Raw genomic sequence first — 22,671 nt, forward strand, 5'->3', positions numbered from 1 at the left:
CTTTTTCCTTTTTCTTTCTTTCTTCTCTCTTTTTTTCCCCCGAGAGAGAGAGAGAGAGAACAGAGCAGCAGAAACAACGATTCGATGGGTCAAGGCTGAGAGACAAGCTTAAGTGGCGGAGGGGAAAACAAAAAGGCAGTTGAACGTGATCAGTGAAGTGAAACGTTCGTAGTCAGCTTTGCCCTAAACGTTACCAGTACATCAGTTAGTCAGAGAAATGTTTGCTTGCTCGCTGCTTACCGTAAAAGATTTTAGCGCACATACCGTTTTCTGCGTACGATGTATTGTGAAATGCCGGACAGTATAACAATATAAGGCACGCTAAGAAGAAGCCGCAGTGTCTTCGCATCTTAACTTTAGTGACGTATGTCGATCTGCAGTGCATTTAATGCATCCTACGTTGGCTAGATATGTTGTCAAGTTGCCTCGTCTCCTGCCGTATATATAGTTGAGATCACGGCCTCTTCTATGCCTGCGTCTTTCCCGGGCAGGTCTGGTGCTCCTTCCACGAGTACACCTTCAATCGTGCTGGAGTTATGAGCATCGAACTCAAGTGCAGATCGTGCGCTGCTACACGTCGCTTCGGCGAAGGAATGTTGACTTCGATCCTGCTAACATTCGCATATACGCTTCGGGCTTCGATCGCACTCGAATTGTTCGATGCGTGTCGACTTCAACGAAGAGTTGAACTTGCCGTGCGACAAAGACACCCGCGCCTTCATCTTACACCCGTCGTAGCGGTGGAAGTGAAAAGTGTTAATTGTCATTACACAGACGGCTCCGATATGCAGGTCAGGTTCGTTCGCGCCGCACCCACTAGCGCGGCCAACTCTTCTTGGCGTAGCCCTGCCACTCTCCCCATTGTGTCGACCTGATTTCCTTCCGCGGCAGTCTGCAGCTCAAGCGTTCGGAGCTCCGTTCCCTTCCAGCGAAGGTCACGTGCATGCGTAAGCGCGGTGAACATATGTAGTCTCACTTGTCTTTCTCAAGGACCTCGCGCGGCGCACCGTTATCCGCCAGCGAGCGAATACAAGGGCGCCGTTAACATCGGTCCAGCTGGAACCACGCCGCCGGGCATGCGGCTCTTCTTTTATGCTGCTTTGGTTTCCTCCACACCCCTTTGACTTCGAGTGCAAGGCGCCGAGGAGTGACCGCTTGTTGGCACCGCGCTCCGCGCCCGTGTGTATATACATGTCGTAGGTGGGGCAAACGCGCTCCATGGGCGTTGCTCCGTGAAGGTTCGATTGTGCTGTCTCTATAACTGCAAAGTGCCATTGTCCGCCTTGGCCGACAGCTAGGTCTCCGCGACCGACGTCCATGCATGTCGCTCGGCTTGTCCGTTAATCTTCACGGAGACAAGCGGTGTCTCTTCTGTGTCGTTAATCTTTCCTTTCAAAGGCTCTGCGCGGGCTTATATCTCTATACAACGGAGCCAGTCTTGAACGTGCAGTGTCATTGCTTTTTTCTGTCTTATCTTTTTTTTTTCTTTTGCGCGACTTGAATCACGCACGGATTTGGCGATTGCGCGAAATAAAACGCCCGGCGAAAATGGTGCACTTCGAGAAGGAGCACCTGTGGGTATATACTGTCAGCATTCGAGAGCTATAAATATGTATTTATACCTCTATTTCTCGTGTGCTCTTTTGCATAAAGTTTATTCTCTCTCTCTTATCTGTGGAATGCCTCCGCTGCAGTGCTCGTTCTTCAGTACTTGTATAAGCGTCGGCCACTGGTGGCTGAATTGGAAAGGCAGTTAGAATAATGATTACAGGCGTGCCTTGTCACATCGTATATCGCGCATCAGGTAAATACGAGTGTCCGTTCCGTGCGCTATAGCCGCAGCTCTAACGTCGGTATGCATGCCGGGATAGTCGTGACACGCGCCAGTCCAGAGCTCTTTCGTTGGCTCGGGCATAGTTGGTTTTGCATAAGTCTAGCCGCACCTAGCTGTCTCGAGTATTTTCTTCTCGTGCGAGATTGTGAGGACGCATGCACCAGCGTGACACACTGGCATATACCCCCAGTCTCGGCAGCGTATCCCGACGTGCACGGCTGCTGGCTGCTTCGCATGCAGTGTGGAGATTTGGGTCTCTCTGCGTGTGATGGACGTTCCTTTCTGACGCTTATGACAAGAGGCTTTGCGGAGGTCTATATGGGAAGACGGGCCTCGTATGCGCGATGTCGTTCTTAATACGCCGACGTAGACTAGTACGTTCCGCGCCTCTGTCGAGCGTGTCTGCAGGTGGCCGCGGTAAGTCGAGGAGTATGTAGCTGGCGCTGGGGATTTGCGCTTACTTCCAACTGTTTTGTATATGTATAACCTACGCACAACGGACAGTTGCTGTCGATCGTATGCACGTGTTTTTACCCTGGCACATAGGCCCGTCCCACATTGGAGGCTTACAGCTGGCGATCTCCGTGTCTTTATCCGTACTTAATTTTTCGTTATAAAAGGCGGCTCCTGGAACGCAGAGGTCGGGAACGGGCATATCTGAGGGTGAGTTCACCTGATACTGACGTCCTCTGGCTCCATATGAGACAACGACGACCCAATTAACCACACCTAGCGAATGATTTAAAAGCTTACGGTTAGTACGAAATGTCTACATAAACCATACTCGCTTCTGGACATATGTTTCCGCAAGCAAAGTGTCTCCTTGCCATAAAGACAGCAAGCTTGCGTTTTCCTATGTAGACACGATACGCGTCCGATTGGTCTCTGAGACGTTGAAAGGGAGAGAGAGACTGTCCAAACCAGCTTCTTAAAGCTCATTTCGTAGGCACTGCGCGCTGCACTGTGTGGCGCCAGCTGGCTATGCCGCATATAAAGCGACGCTACTTGCATACAGACTATATAGCATGCATGCAGATCAACGTTTTCTTATATACTTGCCAAGAATGTCGCTATAGTCTGTATAGCCAGCTCACGGCGCGGCGGCAATAATGTCGCGCTATCGCTTATGGCCGCTTTAGCCACACCCCCGACCTTTTGCCATTATCCCGAGGCCCTAATCTCCGCGGTGTATCGGCCTTGCGGCAAGTCGTCCCTCTCGCTCTCGAACTTTCTCGTTCGCACTCTCCGCTGGCCGTATTTCTCGCGTTCGCCATGGACGGCAGTCCGGAGGAGTGCGACCTGCGCGGATGTCCGGAGCCTGTTTTACGTTCGCTTTGTGACGACGCATTGTGCAACACCGGTCGGAAGGATGCCCTCTCCCGGACACGGCGCGGCCTCGATGGCCGACTACTCGAGGAACTTGAGGTACACACTGAAGTGTTCATTGTCCCAGGTTCCTTAAACTTTCCTACAAACGTAGCACGATGTCCCTCGATATCCTAGCAGCGGCTCGGCTACGCTTTGGTTTCACTGACGCTCGTACGCGGGTTATGTGCTGCGTGCTTATTGACAACGGCCGGCTTTACCACTGCGTCATAACGGCCATGCATACGTGCAGTGGTGATTGTGCTTAGCGTGATCGGATTAATCAGTGTTGAAGCGAATATAACTCGCGTTTCGGTGTTGTTTCCTTGATAGCGAGAATACTTGGAGAACTGTCACACCTGTACAGTGTTGGGATCGTTTTACGTGCACCACGGCACTGGCGCTTATGGCGAGAAACCAGCCAAAAAGTGAAGCATTCCCATCCTAGTGTATACGGATAGTGATTTGTGCCAAACACAAATGTTTTTCTTCTGCTTTAATTTCACCCACACAGCTAGATTAGTGTGTTAAGCGTTGTGCAAGTGTTTATCTTGCACAGGTGTACTGTATATACTCATTCTGCTTCAGGGCTGTTGTACTTTTGTAAAGAGTGACAATGGAAATAAATTTTTATTTGTCTTTGTGTTGTACGCTGTGTATAAATCACTTGGCCGCAAAGTGGCGCATGGTGTTTATGCACATCGCTTTGTTTATTGTTTTTCTGTTACGTGATCTATATCTTAGCGAAAATTAAAATCGTTCTTGTCTATGCGGAGCCGGCTGGTAGTTGGACGTTCATTTAGTACGTTTTTATATCCTGCTTTCTCCGCCTCTTTCTTTGTAGTTGTGCTTAGCTTATCTACAGATAGAGGAATCGGTATCTCAGTTGATCTGTGTGTGCTCGAACTTACCACTTCTAGGGAGAAATCAGTGACAACAGCATCGTTGTGGTGATCGTTCATGATAGTGAGTTGACAGCGAGACGCGTATCGGTTATGATAGTGAGTTGCCTATGAGAGTCGGTGAAGGACGAGAAAAGGCTTAATCAACAGCGTTAAAAATGGAATTAACAACAATAACAAAACACATTAAAGGTCAATCGAAGGTATGAATACTCTGTCGTTGAGTTGGAACATAAATTTAAATTCCTGTAGTGGAGAACCATATATAGTGAAGCCTCGATTTAACGTTAGCAGGTTTTGCAGAATTTTCGATTTGACGAAGTGCATGCTTTCTATTCCCCGACGCATATTCATGGAACTGACTCTGTCGGAAACCTCGAATAAACAAAGTGGACTCAACGTCTCGCCCGATTTAACGAAGCTTTGAAGGAAAATATGGGTAAAATATATGGAGAAAATATGGTTAAAGGGAAACTGAGACATCTACCCAAATGTAGCAATTTGCTACAATGGAAACCCAACCGGGTTCCAGTTGGGTTTCCATTGTAGCAAATTGCTACATTTGGGTGGATGTCTCAGTTTCCCCTTTAATTACTTATCTCCACCTAGCGGATTTCCGCTGAACTCTAACATCAAACGGAGAAAATATGGGTATGCCTTATTTCAGTTCCGGTGACAACGCTAATTGGCCTGTTAAGGAGGTTTGCCGCTCACATGAAGGAACACATGCAAGGCGCTCTAACTGGCTCGTTTTCTACAATAACTACGCATACAGGCAATAGTTACATTTCTTTTAAATAAATAAATAAATTCTATAACCTTTTAACATGTTGTTTGTATGAGTGTTTTAAGGGTCTTTGATTTAACGAAGTTCTCGATTTAGTGAAATGACTCTCGGGTCCCATCGAATTTGCTGAACCGAAGTTAAGGAGTACTTCAAAGAAGCGTGTTCGCAAACGCACCGTTTTGTACAAAAGCAAGAACAGTTTCGAAACGATGTGGAAAACACACCGCACGGACCACTGTGTGGTGTGTGTTCCGTCCAGTTTCAGAGTCGTTGTTATAGTTTCGTGCAAAACGGCGCGTTTATCCAGCGCGTTATATAACAGACACCGTCCCCATGCAATCGCAGCCGTATTTGTAACCAACTTCATATTTTCTTTTCGTTTTAATTTCTCCGTGACTGCGCAGGATGAGTATCCTGTGATTCGTCGTGCACTGTGCACGTTCAGAACATCTACATGTATATACAGTTATATAGCGCAAGACTGCATGCGCATGCTCGTACTCTATGGCGCGTGATGCTGACCGTGGTCCTTGTCCCGTGTCCCGCAGGTGCTGGAGCAGGAGAAGCACGCCCTGCGCCGCAAGCTGGAGTCCCTGTCGGGCGAGAGCGACAGCCGGCTGGCCGAGCTGCAGGCCGACCTGGCGCAGGCCAGGCAGCAGCTGGCCGACCAGCAGGAGCTGCTGCGGGCGCTCGAGAAAGAGCGCGGCGCGCTCGTGCACGAGATGAGCGACCAGAACCAGCGGCTCGCGCAGGAGCTCAAGGCGGCGCGCAGGGCCGAGGACCAGGCTGCGGGACAGTACCGCAGCCTGCGGCAGCAGCTGTCGCTGCGACGCTCCAGCCTGGACGACCACGTGGCACAGCTGCAGGGACTGCGGGACGAGGTACGTGTGGGCGAACATAACTTATATTGCTCGCGATTAGACGGTTACCCTGTATACAGTCGTATCGTATAGTGCGTATCATATATACAACGGAGTTATACCGGGGACAGGGAGTTCACTTCGCTATAAGAGGTATTTCGTTAAAAGTGGATGGATATATAAAAGAGTCGCAGTAATGCGGGATGTGCAGTATACTGGTCTCATAAGTTCAAACGCGAGCAATTCCGAAACTATACTCCGATGCGTGGTTCCGCTTTCCAGCTTAACCTGCATTTGTAACAAAGCATGAGCTTAATTCATATTTCTGAACGTACATTTGGTTCTACTGCATGCTTAAAAAGCGGCCACTGAGCGATTACGCGCCGTATTTCCGTGTAGTTCAGCGTAAAAGACGTTCGTTGCTGTTCGCGTTCCAGCCTTTGAATCCACTCATATTGTTATAAAGAGAGGGACAAACTGGAGCACCAAACGTGTTTCCCTCTTTTGGCGCCGGCTCAGATTTAGTGCGAAACTTTTTGTCTGCAAACGGTCATCTACACAAGGACCGTCAGTTGCAGCGAACCCTTCAGTGTTATAGCATTCGAAACATTATAGCAGTAAGGGTATATAGTATGAGTTAGGGTGCAAAACTTGGTTTTCACGAGGGCCTTAGCGGAGCCAAGAACGGGATGTTAAAGTATACCCCAAGTGACATGCGCGAGGTCTGTCTGGTGGTGTATATATGTCTGCGGTGCATGTGCCAGTTGGCATGGAGTTCCGCAAACTCTTCGCGAATTCCTTCGCGTTCTGTCGCCGGCGCGAACCACGCATTTAAACGCGCGAACAATTTCTCCGCTGCCGTCATGCACGCGCGTCGACACTCCCCACCGTCCCACGTACGACCCTCCCGCGCACCTCTCGCGGAGGCCAGAATAGGTCGGTAAACTCTTTTCGCGCGTATACACGGCCCACGTGAAATTCCTCGTCTATCCAGTTTTAAGAAGCGTGTGAAAACAAAACAAGAACGAGTAGTTCAAAACCATTCTCAGCACGTTTCAGACAATGCACTGTGTAGAACGTCGCAGGGCATATCACGCGCAGACCACCCTCATTGCGTGGCAATTAAAAAGGCGTAATTTTCAACGATAATTAGCTTTTTTGTCCCTCTTAAAGCGTTTTCGGTGTAGGCGAGCGCGGGCTTAAACGCTCCCTTGCACGTGAGACGCACGCGAAAACGCGGACGCGTGAGACTATTCGACCCGTGAGAAGTTGGAGAATCCACTCATGCCTGCTCATACTCAGCCATACTCGACGCATACTTGCAGTGCTGCCTTTGTAATGGCAAAGTGAAATTAAAAGTGACCTTTCGCCCCCCCCCCCCTCCCCCTTTTTAATGCGACACCGTTAATTAAGGGCCCTCTGTCGCAGAACATTCGGCGTTGGCATCCGCGGCCAAGAAAAACATCTCGAACCACGCTGGTGAATCAGAGGCGCTGGTGAACTAATCGAAACGCGTCAGAAAAATCGTAAAGTACGACTTAACCGCAACCTACAGACATGATAACGTGAGATTGTAGTTTCAATATACGAGAAAACATAATTCTGTTACGCGGAAACTCAAACCCCTTTTCCAGCATTTCTACAACTCGTACAGCGGCGCTTAACAGTCGGTGTTCCTTGCAAAAACACCATCCAGGTGGCGCTCACCTCCTCGGCAGCAGGACGCAGAGGCGAATTAAGGTGCAGAAAAAAGAAAGCTGCAGTTGCTGGGAAACCTGACAAGCATTCAGGGATATTTGAATGTTATCGCGTTCCACTCTTAAAGGCGAAACTTAAGCGACCTCCAAGTTTTTTTTTCTTTTTGTATGCACGCATGTGTGTGTATCTCTGATGCATCGATTACGCGGTGCACTCTAAATACTAACGAAGACAGCGTTATGACTAAAACAATCCATATCGATCCTTAAGAAAAAAGAAAAGAAAGAAAGAAGGGAAAGATAGTTTATAAGAGTACAAAATATTTCACTTTGCAGTGCATACTACATTTAACAATTTATATCGCGAATTAGGTATTTGGCTGCCATTTGCCCCAACCCTCTGTTTATTGCTGCATGTTTACTGCCTCGTGTCCCTGAACGGTCTTATAAGGAGTGCGACTAAACCGACAGGTCCAAACGGTTACAGAATTGCCTCCGTGCTCTGACTGTGACGTTATATATGTATTTAAAAAAAAGGAAAAAAAAAAAGAAAACACATGGATTGCTCTGAGTGCCTTCCGCATCCCCAACTGTTTAAATGTAATGCCTCGACCGTCCCCCATCGGAACGGCGAGATATGTGGAAAAAATCCAATCGCTCCCTGAATCACTTGCGTACTTCTAGCGATGTCGGGGCAATTCGCGTATAGCTGATCTGACGCTCGACCATCAATAGAAGAACGGCGGCTGTCCAGCAACCTGCCGTGGTTGCTTAGTGGCTGTTGCGTTGGGCTGCTAAGCACGAGGTCGCGGGATCGAATCCCGGCCACGGCGGTCGCATTTCGATGGGGGCGAAATGTGAAAGAGCCCGTGTATTTAGGTGCACGTTAAAGAACCCCAGGTGGTCCAAATTATTCCGGAGTCCCCCACTACGGCGTGCTTCATAATCAGATCGTAGTTTTGGCACGTAAAACCCCATAATTTATTTTTTTTCTTTGCTGCTCTTCTTTCTTGTTTCTTCTTATTACGTGTCATCATTTGAATAGCGAAACGGTAACAAGAGCGTGGGTTGATCGCTTTAATACCATGCAGCAGTCATAATTCATGAGGAAAGCAATACTCTAAGGTTCTTTTTTGTTTTTTTTTTTTCGCGTAAAGCAGCGGCTTTCACTGAAAAATTACCGAGGCCAATGCACATTTGGGTTGCCGAATATGCAAAAGCAAAACCCAGCTGTGTGTCGCATAAAACTTTTAAGCCCCCGTCGCATTTTGGTCGAGTCGCTCGTTTCGCAGGCTTGCCGGTCGTTAAGATTGCGCAGCAAGATCGTTGAACGCTTAAATGCGTAGTCAGCACGCCCGCGCGGTTTCCTTGCGTTTGAGTTTCGAACATTTCTCAAGTTATTTGCTTTCGGGGTCGCTAAGATATGGCTTCAGCTATGCCCTGTGTATACTCTGCGCCGTATATAGAGCGCAAAACGTGGTGTCAGCTGTTGTGAGTGAATGATTGCTCTAAACGGGGAGAAAAAGGTAACGATGCTTGTAAACAAGCTATCGTTCATGTCGCCTGCGTTGCTTGTATCGCTGTCGCTTGTTACAAGCTACCCTTGAGAAAAAGCTACAAGCTACGCAAGAGTTTAAATTAAATGCCGGGGGCTTTACGTGCTAGAACCGACGACCTGATTATATGAGGCACGCCGAGATTAATCTTGGCTAGCTTTCTTTAACGTGCATTTAAGTCGAACCGTGACCAATCGCCCGCGGCTGCCCTTTAAGAACGTTTGTAAGTCGAGTCTCGATGCCACGTCTCTTTACAAAGTCCGCGTTTTATCTCACCGCTAACGATGAAATTCAGGCCCTTAGCCTGGGGGCTTTATACGTATCCAAAGCCATACGAAAGGTGTGTAGTGATGTCGCGCGGTGCCGAAGACCCTTCTCTGATCCTGGGACGAGGTCCATGACCTCTCTCACCCTTGCATTCGCGTATGTACTTATGCACCTCGCGTTCCGCACGTGCAACTCCGCGATACGGTCCCAGCCACAGTGCTGATGACGTCATGTTCGGGCTTGTTTTATCTCGCACGCGTCACGCCGAAGAAAGGAACATTCCGGCAACACCGGCCGTATATATATACCGAAGCGGTGGCGGCCACGTGGTCGCCTACACGCATGAGATGCGTCCTTATTAGAAAGTGTCGGCTCTCATTCGTTAGCGCCTGGCAATGTTTCGTAAAAACAAAGAAAGACATAGAAAACACCATGCGCAACAAGTCTGTGCCGGTGACACACTTGACTGAAAACGCGTTGAAACAATTGCGCGACAACCTCGCATGCAGCGTCTCCAGGGGACGCCGTGCCGAGCAACAGCACGCGTCTGCGTGAGGGTTTCGTTGCTGTGTGGTCTGTGTAAGTCGATGCCTCACTTTTCCTTGTAGATCGAGAGCAGGCGCGCATGCAGTTGCGGACTTTTTTTTTTTTTTTTCTGGAGGACGCGACCTTGCAGTCATTGTTTTTGCGACCTGGGGCAATAACAGTCGTACGAAGAATACGAACGTATGCATGCGCCAGCGTTACTCTAAAACGCCGAGAACCTCTATGCTGTGTACAAAGGATTCACTCGCACACAAACTATCTCCCTCCCTCTCTCGAGAACACGTTTCTGGGCTGGTCGTGGCATGACAATACGTAGGTATATATATATATATATATATATATATATATATATATATATGTACTTGCGTGAAAAAGACGACCACGAAAATAATAAGCCTGCAAAAACAAATAATTCTGAAGTTTTACGTGCCCAAATAACGGTCTGATTGTTAGGTTCGCCATTTTGGCGGACTCCCGAATCATTTTGACCACTTGGTACTCTTTAACGATCTGAAGTACTGAAGCATTTTTGCATTTCACTCCTCATCGAAATGCGGAAGCTACGGCCAGGGCCGAACCATCGACCTCTAGCTCAGCAGTGCAACATTAAGCTACCGCGGTGGATGGAAGGATGAGGCTCTCTTGTCTATGTGAGATTTATTTATTTATTTATTTATTTATTTATTTATTTATTTATTTATTTATTTATTTATTTATTTATTTATTTATTTATTTATTTATTTATTTATTTATCAAGTCCAGGAATTTTGGACATTGCCCCTTACACAATTTGTCGACTTCACCGCAAAGCAACATCGTAACTCAGTGGGCAGCATTATATATATATATTTCAGAACGTCTGCCGAGTTTCAACGAGTTTTCGTTAGTATCATCGAGAAGGTACTTCCTTCTAAATCACAAGCAATTACGGCACTTAGTCTTGCCTACGTTAAAAGCAGTACTAAGTGACTTGAAAGAAAGGCACCACAACTAGGTACTCCCGAGTATTGACCGAGCGTAATGTTGATTAACATCAGTGACGTGACGAGAGGAAGCGCATATTCAGTATTACGCGGCCTGTGGGCACAGTGCGGAATTCCGAATTGAAGCCGTGGCTCGAAGTTCCGCGTCAGTGCCATCACTGCGGAAGACGTCATGGATGCCGAGCCTCCCGCCAAAGCTGTCGCGGCAGTAATTGCGGTGTGCACACAGCCACAAAGCGTTGCTTCCTGTTCGACAATTTGCCTGCGTTGTCGCCTGCTATAGCTAGTATATAAGCCCAACCGCCAGCAGATAACACGCTTGGCAGTATCTCCCGTTCTGCCCTCGATTACTCCAATGCATGGTCAAAAACCGCAGCCGTTATTGTTGTGGTTTCTTCGAGCCCTTAGTTTGTCGCGAATTTCGTATGGTTCCTGTTTGCCAACACGGAAGACTCTTATTCGGCGGCATCGATCCATTTGGAGACTCTTTAAGGCCATATATCCGGGATGCCGAACGGGTCTGCTTGTCTGTGCGTCTGCTTGCTTGTGTTCTTGTTCTGGCTATCCCATATAGCGGCATCAGTCATTGCAGGAACGCGAGGCCAGCGGGTGGCAAACGGTCAGCGAATCGCCCTGTCTCACCGCGCAGCCCGCGAGCCTTCTCGAAGCCGTTTTACCCGCCCAGCGATGCGTGTATAAAGACTCTCCGCAACACATGCCTCTTCGTCGGCATGCAGGCCTTGTTTTCTATAACTGGACTCTTCCATCGTCGCAGTATATTTTCAGTACACACGGACTCTGTGTGTGCGTTCCGCGTGACATACGGAAGTGACCGTGGACTCCGTCGCTTTTATCGTCCTCGCGCGCGACGCGTCTTGTGACGCGTCCGTAAAACCCGCGGAGACGGATCGGTCGCCGTTTTTGTAGAGTTCCTGCGCACGGCGATTCCCTTTGACCCGTATTTTTCGGAATCGCTACTGGTTCCAGAGGCGCACGCTGACGCTGCTGGCCTATGACAGCAGTGCACTTTAGCGAGTCGCTTTTTTTTTTTTATTTCGGAGCAGCCGCCGGTGCGTTCCCGATAGCGATGCGTAGACAAACACACCCTTGACAGCGGCTTGGCTGCAGGTTGACCTGGCCGCTGACCTCGATGGTCGCGCACGGAACGGCCAAGAGGTCGAGTCGGCGGCAATCGACCCGCCGCGCGGAAGCGATGTAACGACCACATTCTCCTTTAGTATGCAGATAGAGCGTGAATGCAGTTACCTAACATGAATGGCAAACTGTAATAATTATGTGCTGTCGGTTTAACCAGCTCCTGCTTTGTATTTTCATGGCGGCGGTGTGACCGCACATTGTGTCTTGTGTTCTTAGTGGACCGATAGCAAACAGAAGTGAGGCCACTAAGGTTGGCCCGGCGTCTACAAGTTTGTATTTGAGTGCGGGACGGCAACTCGGACGGGAAATGTTTTTCTTCACTCTTTTAGAGAAAGGTGAAATATTAAGCAAAAATAAAAATGAATTAGGTTTATCACGGGGGCCGGAGGTAGAACCCAATGGTTTTTGGGCCACCCAACCACCTTTACCCTCTCGATGAGGTGGTTACAAATCTCAAGGTCTCCGGCAGGGATTAAGTCCTAAAGTTCAGATGTTTATTTCACCCGAAAGGAAAATAAAAGCAACAACAGGTAGCGGTGCTATGCCAGTTGGCGCGGCAAACTATGGCGGATTACAAAGAAATTGGCGCAATACGCGCACACCGGCGCTGCTCGCAGGTCCAGCCACGTTTCCTATAACGCCGCTCTCTGCCGTTTGAGGCGCCGTTATGTCCCATTGTTCCTCCATCGCAACCGGTTCGCTGTGTCTCTGGTAGGAGCCAAGCAGCCAAGTTTTAGTTGTAATTTTCGTTCGCTGGCTGGTGATTAACGGGGCGAGCTGACAACCGAGTAAGCGCCATCGTTTGTGTTCTCTCTCTCAAGCAAAAGCCCACCCTCCGAAACAGACGGAAGGGTCCGAAGGGAATGCTCTTCTAACTCATGCTTTGATATGATAAGTGTTGTGCGCGCGAGAGTTGGAGAAGAGATAGCGGAGAAAGTAAGGGCGAGAAGCTAACGCTAGTTTATATAATCTTGTTTCTGCGTGATGAGCTTAAAACTTATTGGTAGCGTCGCGTTTTTAAAGCGAACATCTTTCTTTGGCTCTTTCGGCCGTTTTCGTGGTTGGTCGTTGGTCGGACTCGCCAAGTAAAATGGTTCGTTCGTTTAGTTTAGTTTAGTTTCGTCTACGACAACCGTTGATGGTTTCTGCGCAATTCTTTTCGCTCTTTTCTTGCGAACGTCGAGTCGGTTTCAAAGGTGTCCGAACGTTCGTAACAGACGCCTTTAAAGCTGGCTTTCCCTCTATAAGACGCCTTGCGGGGAGAAGCTCGCTTCTGTAACTACCTAAATTTTTTATATGGGATGTTCCAGTAGATTTCGAGCGTTTATGTGCTGCTCAACGTTAAAAGGTTACCATAGCAACGCAAAGTGACGTTATAAGCGATAACTAATGAGCGGTGCATGCATTTGCTCGGATCCAACGTTGGAAATCTCGATTCCGAGTCTGGCGCTCTACCGAATGTACCATCACAAATTGTGTGTGCTTGCACGTAATAAATTGATTGATTGATTGATTGATCGATCGATCGATCGTTCAATCTTTGCATCCCGAAAAAACTTATACCCGCCGTGGTTGCTCAGTGGCTATGGTGTTGGGCTGCTGAGCACGAGGATCGCGGGATCGTATCCCGGCCACGGGCGGCCGCATTTCGATGGGGGCGAAATGCGAAAACACCCGTGTATTTAGATTTAGGTGCACGTGAAAGAAGCCCTGGTGGTCCAAATTTCCGGAGTCCCCCACTACGGCGTGCCTCATAATCAGATCGTGGTTTTGGCACGTAAAACCCATAATTTTTTTTAAAACTCATGTGGGATGAAGGGTGGCATAGTGGAAAACTCCGGATTAACTTTCACCACTAGCAGTTATGTAGCGTGCATCGACGACGCGGTGCACGAGCTGTCTTTTCTTTATTATTATTATTCCGCCCTTATTGTAGGAATCCTGCCACCACCTCCAGAATTCTTCGCAAAGGTGCGTGCGGTTGGCATGCAGCAAGCTTTTCACAGAGGATGATCGCTCCAGCACCAAGCAGCATTGGTGCTACAAATGGGGTTCGTCGAAAGCATGTCTGGCAGAGTGAACGCGTGTTACGTAGCGAGTCATGTCTGTCGGAACCATAAAGTCAATCGTAAATCGCAACCGAATGCGTTAGGAGTTAAGCAGGAGGATATCTGATGCACAGGGAAGCTACGCTGCGACAGGGCGTACGCGTCGTGCCGAAAGCGGCTTTCGTCTGTGGTTTATCCATTCTGTTGAAATGCTGTGTGTAAATGTGTTGATTAAAAATGTTGTTTACGATGATGAAGAAAACAAAAACACGTGGTTTTCGTGCACGCTTGCGAACTTACTGCATCATTACCAGAGACGATCAAAGAGAACCGATTTGAAACAGTGGGATGTAACTGCGTCATTTATTAAGAGCAGGAAGGCGAGTGATGCTGTTAAAGACTGACATATTTGATACAATTTGCGGTAATAACAAGCTAATAAAGGAATTCAGTCATTATTGACCGACCGCGATGCAACAACTGCGTCGCCACAATTGGATACCGAATGAGCCGACACATGATCGCTGCACGCACAGCTACAATACATGCACCGATTTTCACAGCTGGCGGTCTGTCTGTAACGACCGACATGTCTGGTCATTCAGGACACCGTCGCATGACCGGTGCCACGAATAAACGAACGGCGATCCCCCATCCCTAGCTGCGCGCAGTCTGCGGAATCGTTAGATGGACGTCTTTTGAGTGCGAAGCTCTTCAGGGGTCCGGGCGGTCGGGCGTCTAATGTGATGTCATGCCGTCGTGGTCACGCGCAAAAACAGGGTCAAAAGTAAGTGCGGAATTGATCAAAACCGGTTCAGAATAAGCTAACGTGATTCAGAATAATTTAAAAGACAGGAATATATAGTCAAGCATTAAGCGCATTAATTAGCCGAAACTCGTGAAAATCGCTTTCGAAACGCCAGTCTGGTACCAGCGCAGCGCGAGAGAGGGCGCCACCACCCCACAAGCTTTCGATTCCTCCTCACTTGTGCAAGAATAGCACAAGAATACCGTAAGGGAAACACCGGCGCATCACTGCTTCGCACTTCCCCAGGTTTCACGTTAGTGGAGTTGCGTTAGCGCTGGATTTGAACTACGCAAATCCCAGGATTTGAGCAGGATTGGAACTACATTTTTTTTTTCATTATAACCCCGTTGTATGTTTTTGTTCCACGTATGATGCATCACGCACTTATTCTGTCCGTCACTCCCCCCTCCTCATACAGATTACGCTTCTGTCGGAGCGCAAGGCCGAGCTGGAGCGGCGCATCTCGGCACTGGTTGACGAGCGCGAGAGCCTGAGCCTGTCCCTCGAGGAGTCCGGGGACCGCATACTGCTGCTGGAGAAGCAGAGGCACGAGTACGAGACGCAGGTGGGTTGCACGCACGACGCTTTTTCTCCCTCTATTGGGTATCTTCGGCGATTCCATATATAAAGCTTGCTACTAAATCCACTGGAGGGAAATGTGGCGCTGCGATCGTTGAAGCACCATGGGGATGGCGATTAGTACAGTCGAGAGCAAAAGTAAGGGGACCAGAGGTGTCGCTGAAAATCTTTCTTTCTTTGCAGCCTAGGAATGGAGGCTGAATTAATTGGTACTGCCTACCTGCGCCTGTTTGACCCGCGTTATGGATTAATGCAATTTCGCGCTGCACGGCTGTGCTAGAAGAAATTATTATTTTTTTACTTTATTTATTTATTTATTATTACTTTTTTTGCGGATGCCGTGGTTTCTAGACTTTTGCTCTCGACTGTACATGAATTTGTCTGATCTTCGTAACTTCAAACGTTCTTGCCACATTTTTTTAAACTATGCTTTATCTGCCTTTATTGATTGGCCCGAAATTCGAAGCAATTTTGTATTTTTGCTTAACTCGGAAGGCAATAAAACTCTACGCACACGCGTAACCAGTGCCAATTGCGGCATTTCAGACGCAATGTTTTGTCGAAGATGACCAATTTGCAAAGTACAAAGCCGTTTGAAGCCAGAAAGACGAAGTCTATCCAAATCCATGCACTGTACACCCATCTTCCCCATCTTGGCTCAACCTCCATGCTTGCACTTCCCATAGACACTATCGCTGGAGTTGCCTCTAGTGACTTTTTATTGGAAACTCCATGACTCTATCGACTTCTCGTGCATGGATCACTACTGCCTAGCTATGATTGAAAGGCGCATGCGCTTGGCGTAGCTGGCACTCCATGCCTTCTGGATATAGAAAAAAAAAGGTGATATAATAAGGGATAACGTCTGTCGCTGGCACGCTGATACGAGTCGGTGAAAATCTCTCCGCTCCATATAGTATACTGTTAGATTTGTGTTTTGGAACTTCCATTCAAGAAGGAAATTGTGGTCGAGGGAAATCACGGCTGGGGTTAGTCAATCAGCAGTACGGGTCTAGTATGAATGCACTCGTCAGCTGTCTCTCCACGTCACTTGTCAGCCGTCTTTCAACGTTCGCTCACGTACACGCACAGTCTCGAGCGCAGTCGCGATCACCGGAGCACGTCTCCTATAGCTGTCACTCTTATATTGCGACATTGTTTCGAAACAGAATATAGACGCGCGAATGAACAAAGCGGAAGGGCTATATATTGAGACGCCTCGCGTAAGTGCCCGTATTCGAGGACGTAAGGGTTAACTTCCGCTGCAGAGCCAGGCACCGTATACGCGGCTTATACAAGCGTCCAATCAGCGGGGCCCTCGATATATACTCTCGGTGTGCGCTATGCGAGTGGAAGCACGCTGTCTATGTGGGATTCGGTGTATATGTATAGTGCTTGCTCCTATATACTCCTACACGCCGCTTCCGCACCCTTCGCTTCCGACCGGGGGCGTGAACGCTGTCGATCACGAATGTTTCGGAAGCGTGTGGCTCGTTATTATACGTGAGCGAAAGAAACACACACGCGCGCCTGTGTTTTTGGCGACACGAGTTGGAGCGGAGAACAATGCGAAGGCGTCGACCGGCCGGCGGCGGACTTCGGGCATCGGCCGAGTCACGCAACACCGTCCGCCCTTCCTCCTGCAGCCTCACCGTTGCTCTTTATTTTCAGATAGCACGGAATGCTTGACTGTATGACGCTGGACTGACACTCACGAGAAAAAGGAGGAGGTGTAGGGAAGAGACGCGCGAGGCGTAATAATCTCGGGAAATATGTGGGGCAGGGGTGAAGGCGACGCGGAAAAAAATAAAATTGCCGGCCAGCCGTTACGCGAGCGCGCGCGGGGACAATTAGGAGGAAGTGTCCGCCTCATTTATACACTTCCGCTACAAGCGCGCATGGGGACGACGTACCCGTCCAAGAGGAGAAAGCCGGAAGCGTGTTTGTTTCTCTTCTTTTTTTCTTGCTTCTTTCTCTTTCCTTTCTTTTTTTTTTTTCGTTTCTTTCGATTTTACAGGGAGAGCGCTTCGCTCTGCCGACTAATGTTTCCTCGTGATTGCGGTTGCGCGCAGCGGCGGTGCGTTTAAAATTCCGCCTCGGCGCGAACGGTGATGCGTCGAAGGAACGCGAGCCCGCGTTGACAGGAGCGATTTTCACGCCTCTTTTGCGCGTATACGCTTTGCGTTTCCCCCCCGCTTGTTTGCTGCTGCTTCTCGCACGACCCTCGGAGCGCGCGCAGAGCTAATTGACGGTTCGCGCGGCGTAGCGACTCGCTTCACTGCGTTGGCCTGCGCGTCATGTAACGAATCTGCGCAGCGTGTAAGTGCCGCTGGACGGTGAAGGTGCTGACTCCAATTGCGCGCTGTGGATTCGACACTCGAGTGGATTGCGAGCTTAATTCCCGTGCGCACCTGCGACACGGAGAGAAGAAAATGAGTTAACCTACTGATCTTCACGTCTCACTCGCATCTCAATCGTCTCCGACTCGCGCAGTCGCTCGAGTGAAAACAGTGCGTTGCCTCTTTGCAGTTTTTTTTTTTTTTTTTTCACTGAGAGCACCGCTTTACCGAAGGATCGGTTGGTCTAGAACGACTTTTAATGTCACTTTGCCGGTTTTTCTTTTTTTTTTTTTTTCATTGTTAGGCCACACTTAACTATACCGTCATATTCAACTGTCCCGCAGGAGGGTTTCTGAACCGTCGTCTCGTGGGTGCCGATGTGACGCGGCTTTGTAGATTCGTCTTCGATTGAACTCCATCATCACCATTTCTTTATTTCCCCCTTTTTTTTCTGGTACTCTGTACTGCGGCAAGGCGCGATGACTAGAGACGCCCCAGCTCTTGTTGGTAGCTCTTGTTGGCTCAGAGGACAAGTGCCGCATTGTTTCTTCCACTAGGCTCTGGTGTCTTCTTCGTTTTCACCACCGTCGTCAACTCTATCTCAGCTCACATTAACCGCACAAACTGTTCGTCGCTTCACATATCTTTCTCTTCGTCTTCCGGACATCTTGACATCTTTCTCCGACACGTAACGTACGATGCGTGATATATATATATATATATATATATATATATATATATATATATATATATATATAATCAGCTACGTGTCACGCGCTTTTGCAGATAGCTCGCGTCCGAACACACGCAGACGCTGATCACCTCATAGTCCGGCTGGTTAGTGAAACGTTGTAGTCTCCAAAATGAGGGGTCGTTGGTTTGATTCCCAGTCCCGAACAGTGGCTCATAGATTGCAGCTTTCCGCTTTCCTTTGCTTTATTTGTCCCGTAATAATGTACAGAGCACCGGCTGACGAAAGACTGACACGAGAGACAGATCGCAAGCGTATGTTTCCAACTAACCCAGCAAATACTGATCACCGGCGATCAGTGTCATTTTGAGAGATTTCGGGTAATCCGCGGAATCCGAGGAACCGATTAGACTTGGCAAGAGACCCGGCGAAACTTCTCGATACTCTACTTACGAGAGCTCGATTGAAACCCTGAAACTCTCGCCTATAAACACATAATAATATCAATAAAAAAGAAAAGACGTTCGCGAAACGTTGCATACGCTTCCAATGCCATCGCACTTAGTCGCGGTTTGCTGACATCTCCTTTAATTGTGTGCAAGAAAGTAGCGAGCGCACCATCGGCGCCATGGCTGAGCCTCGAAAGACGTCACCGAGTGAGTTACGAGGGCATACTAGCACTTGAGCTTTGTGAATATATATTTTCTATGCATAATTTAGGTTGACGTTGGTGCCGAGCAACGAATGCGATGGGAACTTGTTGTAAGGGCGAGAGGCTCTAATAGAAAGAGCTGAACTGTTTCTCGGGAATTGCCCTGACCTGCGTGCTTTACGTACGTGTTCGGCTCGGACCCGCAAGATTACCGGTGACGCGTTTGGGAGAAGCTTGAAAGCGCGCCGACATCGCAGAGGACATCTATTTATAACATTCATGAGCCAGAACCTTCTCCTTTAGTACGACCTGCACAATGTGCCGCGAAGTCTGTCCTAAAAAAGAAATATCTACGAGACATTGGCGACCGATGACCAAACGCCCAACTCGTTATCAGTCGCACACGTAATGCAACTGTGACTGGCATTTCGTTTGTCGAAATCCGTATACTATACAGTCCAGCGAAGGCGACAGCTTCCTCCGCTCTCGGCCGCGCGCGTGTGATCGTGGACTCAGTTCGTGGACTCAGATCGTGGACGCGGCGCTCCGTGACGCCGTATATCTACTAGATGCAAGCTGTAATTGATGTGTTCCCGCCCCCTCCTATACCTCATCCATTGCAGATCCGGCAGCAGCAGCGGGACATGGAGGAGCTGCGCATCGCCAACGGCCAGCTGCAGGACCGCATGGACGCCCTGCAGAGGCAGCGCACCTCCTCTCCCCTCCTCAACGGCCTGCTCAACAGCACGGGGGGACAGCGGTCGCTCTTCAACGAGATCGAGATGTCGTCTAGCTCCTCGGCCGACGACGAGGCCGGCAGCACGGTGAGTGTGTCTCTCTCAGTTTGCACTGTGTATACTACACGTCCGCAAAGGCGTGCTTACATGTAGTACGTGTATACGACCTTACGAGCTCCGCGAAGCATGCGAGAAGAACGTGGACACTGCGGGCGCTATAGGTAGCGTCCGCGATGTCATGTATTCTGTTATTTGTGTTTGTCTTGTTTGCGCTATACAGTGCCGTCCTCAAGCATCAACAGTGTTGCCCAAGGACAAGTTATTATTGTGCGATGACACGAAGAAGGCCCTTTACGAAAGTGGTCTGCGACGTTCAGTAAACTGTCGGCGTGTTGAGGGAATAGCAAGAAAAAAAAAAGAAAAAAAAGGCAGTCTATGATCGAGTGGCTAAAAGAGAGAGCGAGAGCGAGTGAACATATTTTTTTGTCGTTTTTTTTATTTTTTTTAATAACCGCGGTCTTTTAAGTATAGGTATGCTCTGGAACCCGGATTTGATTCAGAACAGAGTGATAAAACACGGGTGTGTCGTGTCCGCGTTTCGCCTCTCCTTTCTAATGAAGAGTATAAAATTGGAGAGGAAAACGGAGTACGATTATGTCGGCAGGAGAGCGACGAATGCAGTAAGCGCATGGACTAGGCAGAATGTAAGTGAAGATGTCAGTTCAACTTGCATTTTATTTGACATGAACCGTACAATGTAATTTCAGTAACTGTTACGACTAGAACTGTCTTGTCAAAACTTTTCAGAACTGTCTTGTTGACAAGAACTGTTCTGCTACAAGAACTGTCGGCGGGATGATGATCACGACACAACACATGGCCGAAGGATAGGATAGGAGAGACCGCAAAAGTGTTAAGGTTTCACAAAGACCACCGGCAAACGATGCAGCTGCGTCTTGCAAGTTGGTACAAAATTGGCAATAATTAAATAGGGTGAACAGGTCCATGCATGTATAGCTCAGGAATTTATGGGAAAAAAAGCTATTTGTGGGAGAGAGAGAGAGAGAGAAATGGAAAAAAAAGGGGAAAGGCAGGGAGCAATTTGTGGGAGGAGAATAAGGGACCCTGCGCGTTCTCATTCTGTACGCTGCTTTTAATCATGCTGCTTCTTATACATAGCAAAATAAATGCCTCAGCACCCATTTAACTTGCGAAGTAGAGCACCTTACGTAACGCGGTATCTAAGGAACACTTTTCTTCCGCATATTGTAACATAAAAAAGAAAGAAAAATACAATGATTACGTCGCTGCGCCTTTACGTAACCGCTGCAGCGCCGGCGCGATCAGTTATCGCATCTCTAGAGCACTTTTCCCCGTCGCCCTAACATGGAAGTTGCATTGTCTCCGGCTCTGCTTCAGTGTTTACAAAAGCAAAGTCGACGGAGTAGCAGCGAGTGGTAGGGCCGTACTTGCATCATCCGACGTCGGTGTTTCCGCTGAGTTCTGAAGATTGCAGTCGAATGCTGCGGCACCGCATGCAGTATACGTCGATTGCATTAGCAGGCAACATCCCACCCTTTCCCGTGGTTGCAGCAACAATTCCCCGAATTTGCGTCGTGTGCTTGCTTTTCTTAGCCGGCGACCAGTATGGTTATACCTCGCCTCGATTGCTTAGAAGATAAGGAGTGAGAGGCAAAGACTGAAGCTTTATCCGTATAGTGCTAAATTTACTGCACGGCCTCGGTTGGTCCCACCTATGACTGATTTTAGACTTGTTTTCTTCTGATAACGTGAGATAAATATGGCGTTCCTTTCAGCTTTAAGAAAAATGCTTATCACAAAAAGTGATAATGAGTGACATCCTTGTGCCCACTTATATTATCCCAGCGGCTGTGGCCACACGATGGCGGGCCAGTTTCTCCCTGTTCCCAACTTCCACGAAACTTGCCTCCTTCTCAAACATCTCCCAGAGCAGCGTCTCCTCACTTCGTTTATTTCTCAACCGTCTACTCCGTTTCTAATCTTCCTTCTCTGCTATACTCTTCGGAATGAGAATACGTGTTCTTTCCACATCATTTAATAACCGCCTTTAATAACCCCCACTACCACATCTACCCGCAAATGTTGGACGCATTTCACCAACCGCAACAAAAAAAAAAAAGAAAAAGAAAAAAAAAAAGCAGCCACCGCATCTGAATAACATCCAAGCGGGACGCAGGAAACATCCCACGCAACATTACAATCAACAGGGTGACGTAACAAGCGCGAAAAGCCTGCGGCGAAACTTCGCGCAAGTGGTTGAGGCCGCCCGCTTGAATGGAGAAACGCCCCATGTGGCTGGACTGCTTCACAAAAAACTAATCGATACGCTGCGCGAAGAGATAATACGCGCGCGAAGGCCGTATGCAAATGAGTTCAACGCGCAGACGCTTTCGAATGCCGAGGAACGAACGGGGGGGTCCGCTCGGCCATCGATAGACCCGCCGGCACGCCCCTCGCCGTTCTGCAATAAAGCCGAGCGGAGAGTATGCACGCAACGCGGAAAGTGGAACCAGTTTGCAAACCGTTTTCTTGCCGCTCTTCTTTTATTCGGCCTTTCGATACGAACCGGTCGGCGGCAAAAGCGGAGCCGGCCGAGGGACCGATCGAGCGCGCATTTGCTCGTTCGAACAAAATGTTCGCTGGCATCCGGCGGACAGCGCCGCCCGTCCTGTGGTGCCCGACGGCATGCGATGCGGCGACGAGTCTTCGGAGCCCGGCGCGCCCTCTCCCGCCGGTGACGTCACGAGTTCGCGTGGGGTACGTAGCGCGTGTACGTCATCGTATATAGTACCATATGTCGTAACGCCTTGTTGCGCTGTT

General features: G+C 48.8%; 1 protein-coding gene across 3 annotated transcripts in view; it reads left to right on the plus strand.

The window, feature by feature from the left end:
- The window catches only part of LOC119446886 (BICD family-like cargo adapter 1), a 177,228-nt gene that overhangs the window by 127,689 nt on the left and 26,868 nt on the right, over positions 1–22,671 (plus strand). For 2 of the 3 annotated variants that reach the window (XM_037711466.2, XM_037711467.2), the window contains exons 2-4: positions 5,437–5,769; positions 15,230–15,376; positions 19,696–19,896. In XM_037711466.2, the coding sequence (XP_037567394.1) occupies positions 5,437–5,769; positions 15,230–15,376; positions 19,696–19,896 (681 nt within the window). Of the gene's footprint in view, positions 1–3,091; positions 3,260–5,436; positions 5,770–15,229; positions 15,377–19,695; positions 19,897–22,671 lie in introns of those variants that run through there. The other variant, XM_037711469.2, reaches the window with a different exon arrangement.

Source organism: Dermacentor silvarum, chromosome 3, assembly GCF_013339745.2.
Source record: "Dermacentor silvarum isolate Dsil-2018 chromosome 3, BIME_Dsil_1.4, whole genome shotgun sequence".
NCBI classification, from domain to species: Eukaryota; Metazoa; Arthropoda; class Arachnida; order Ixodida; family Ixodidae; genus Dermacentor; species Dermacentor silvarum.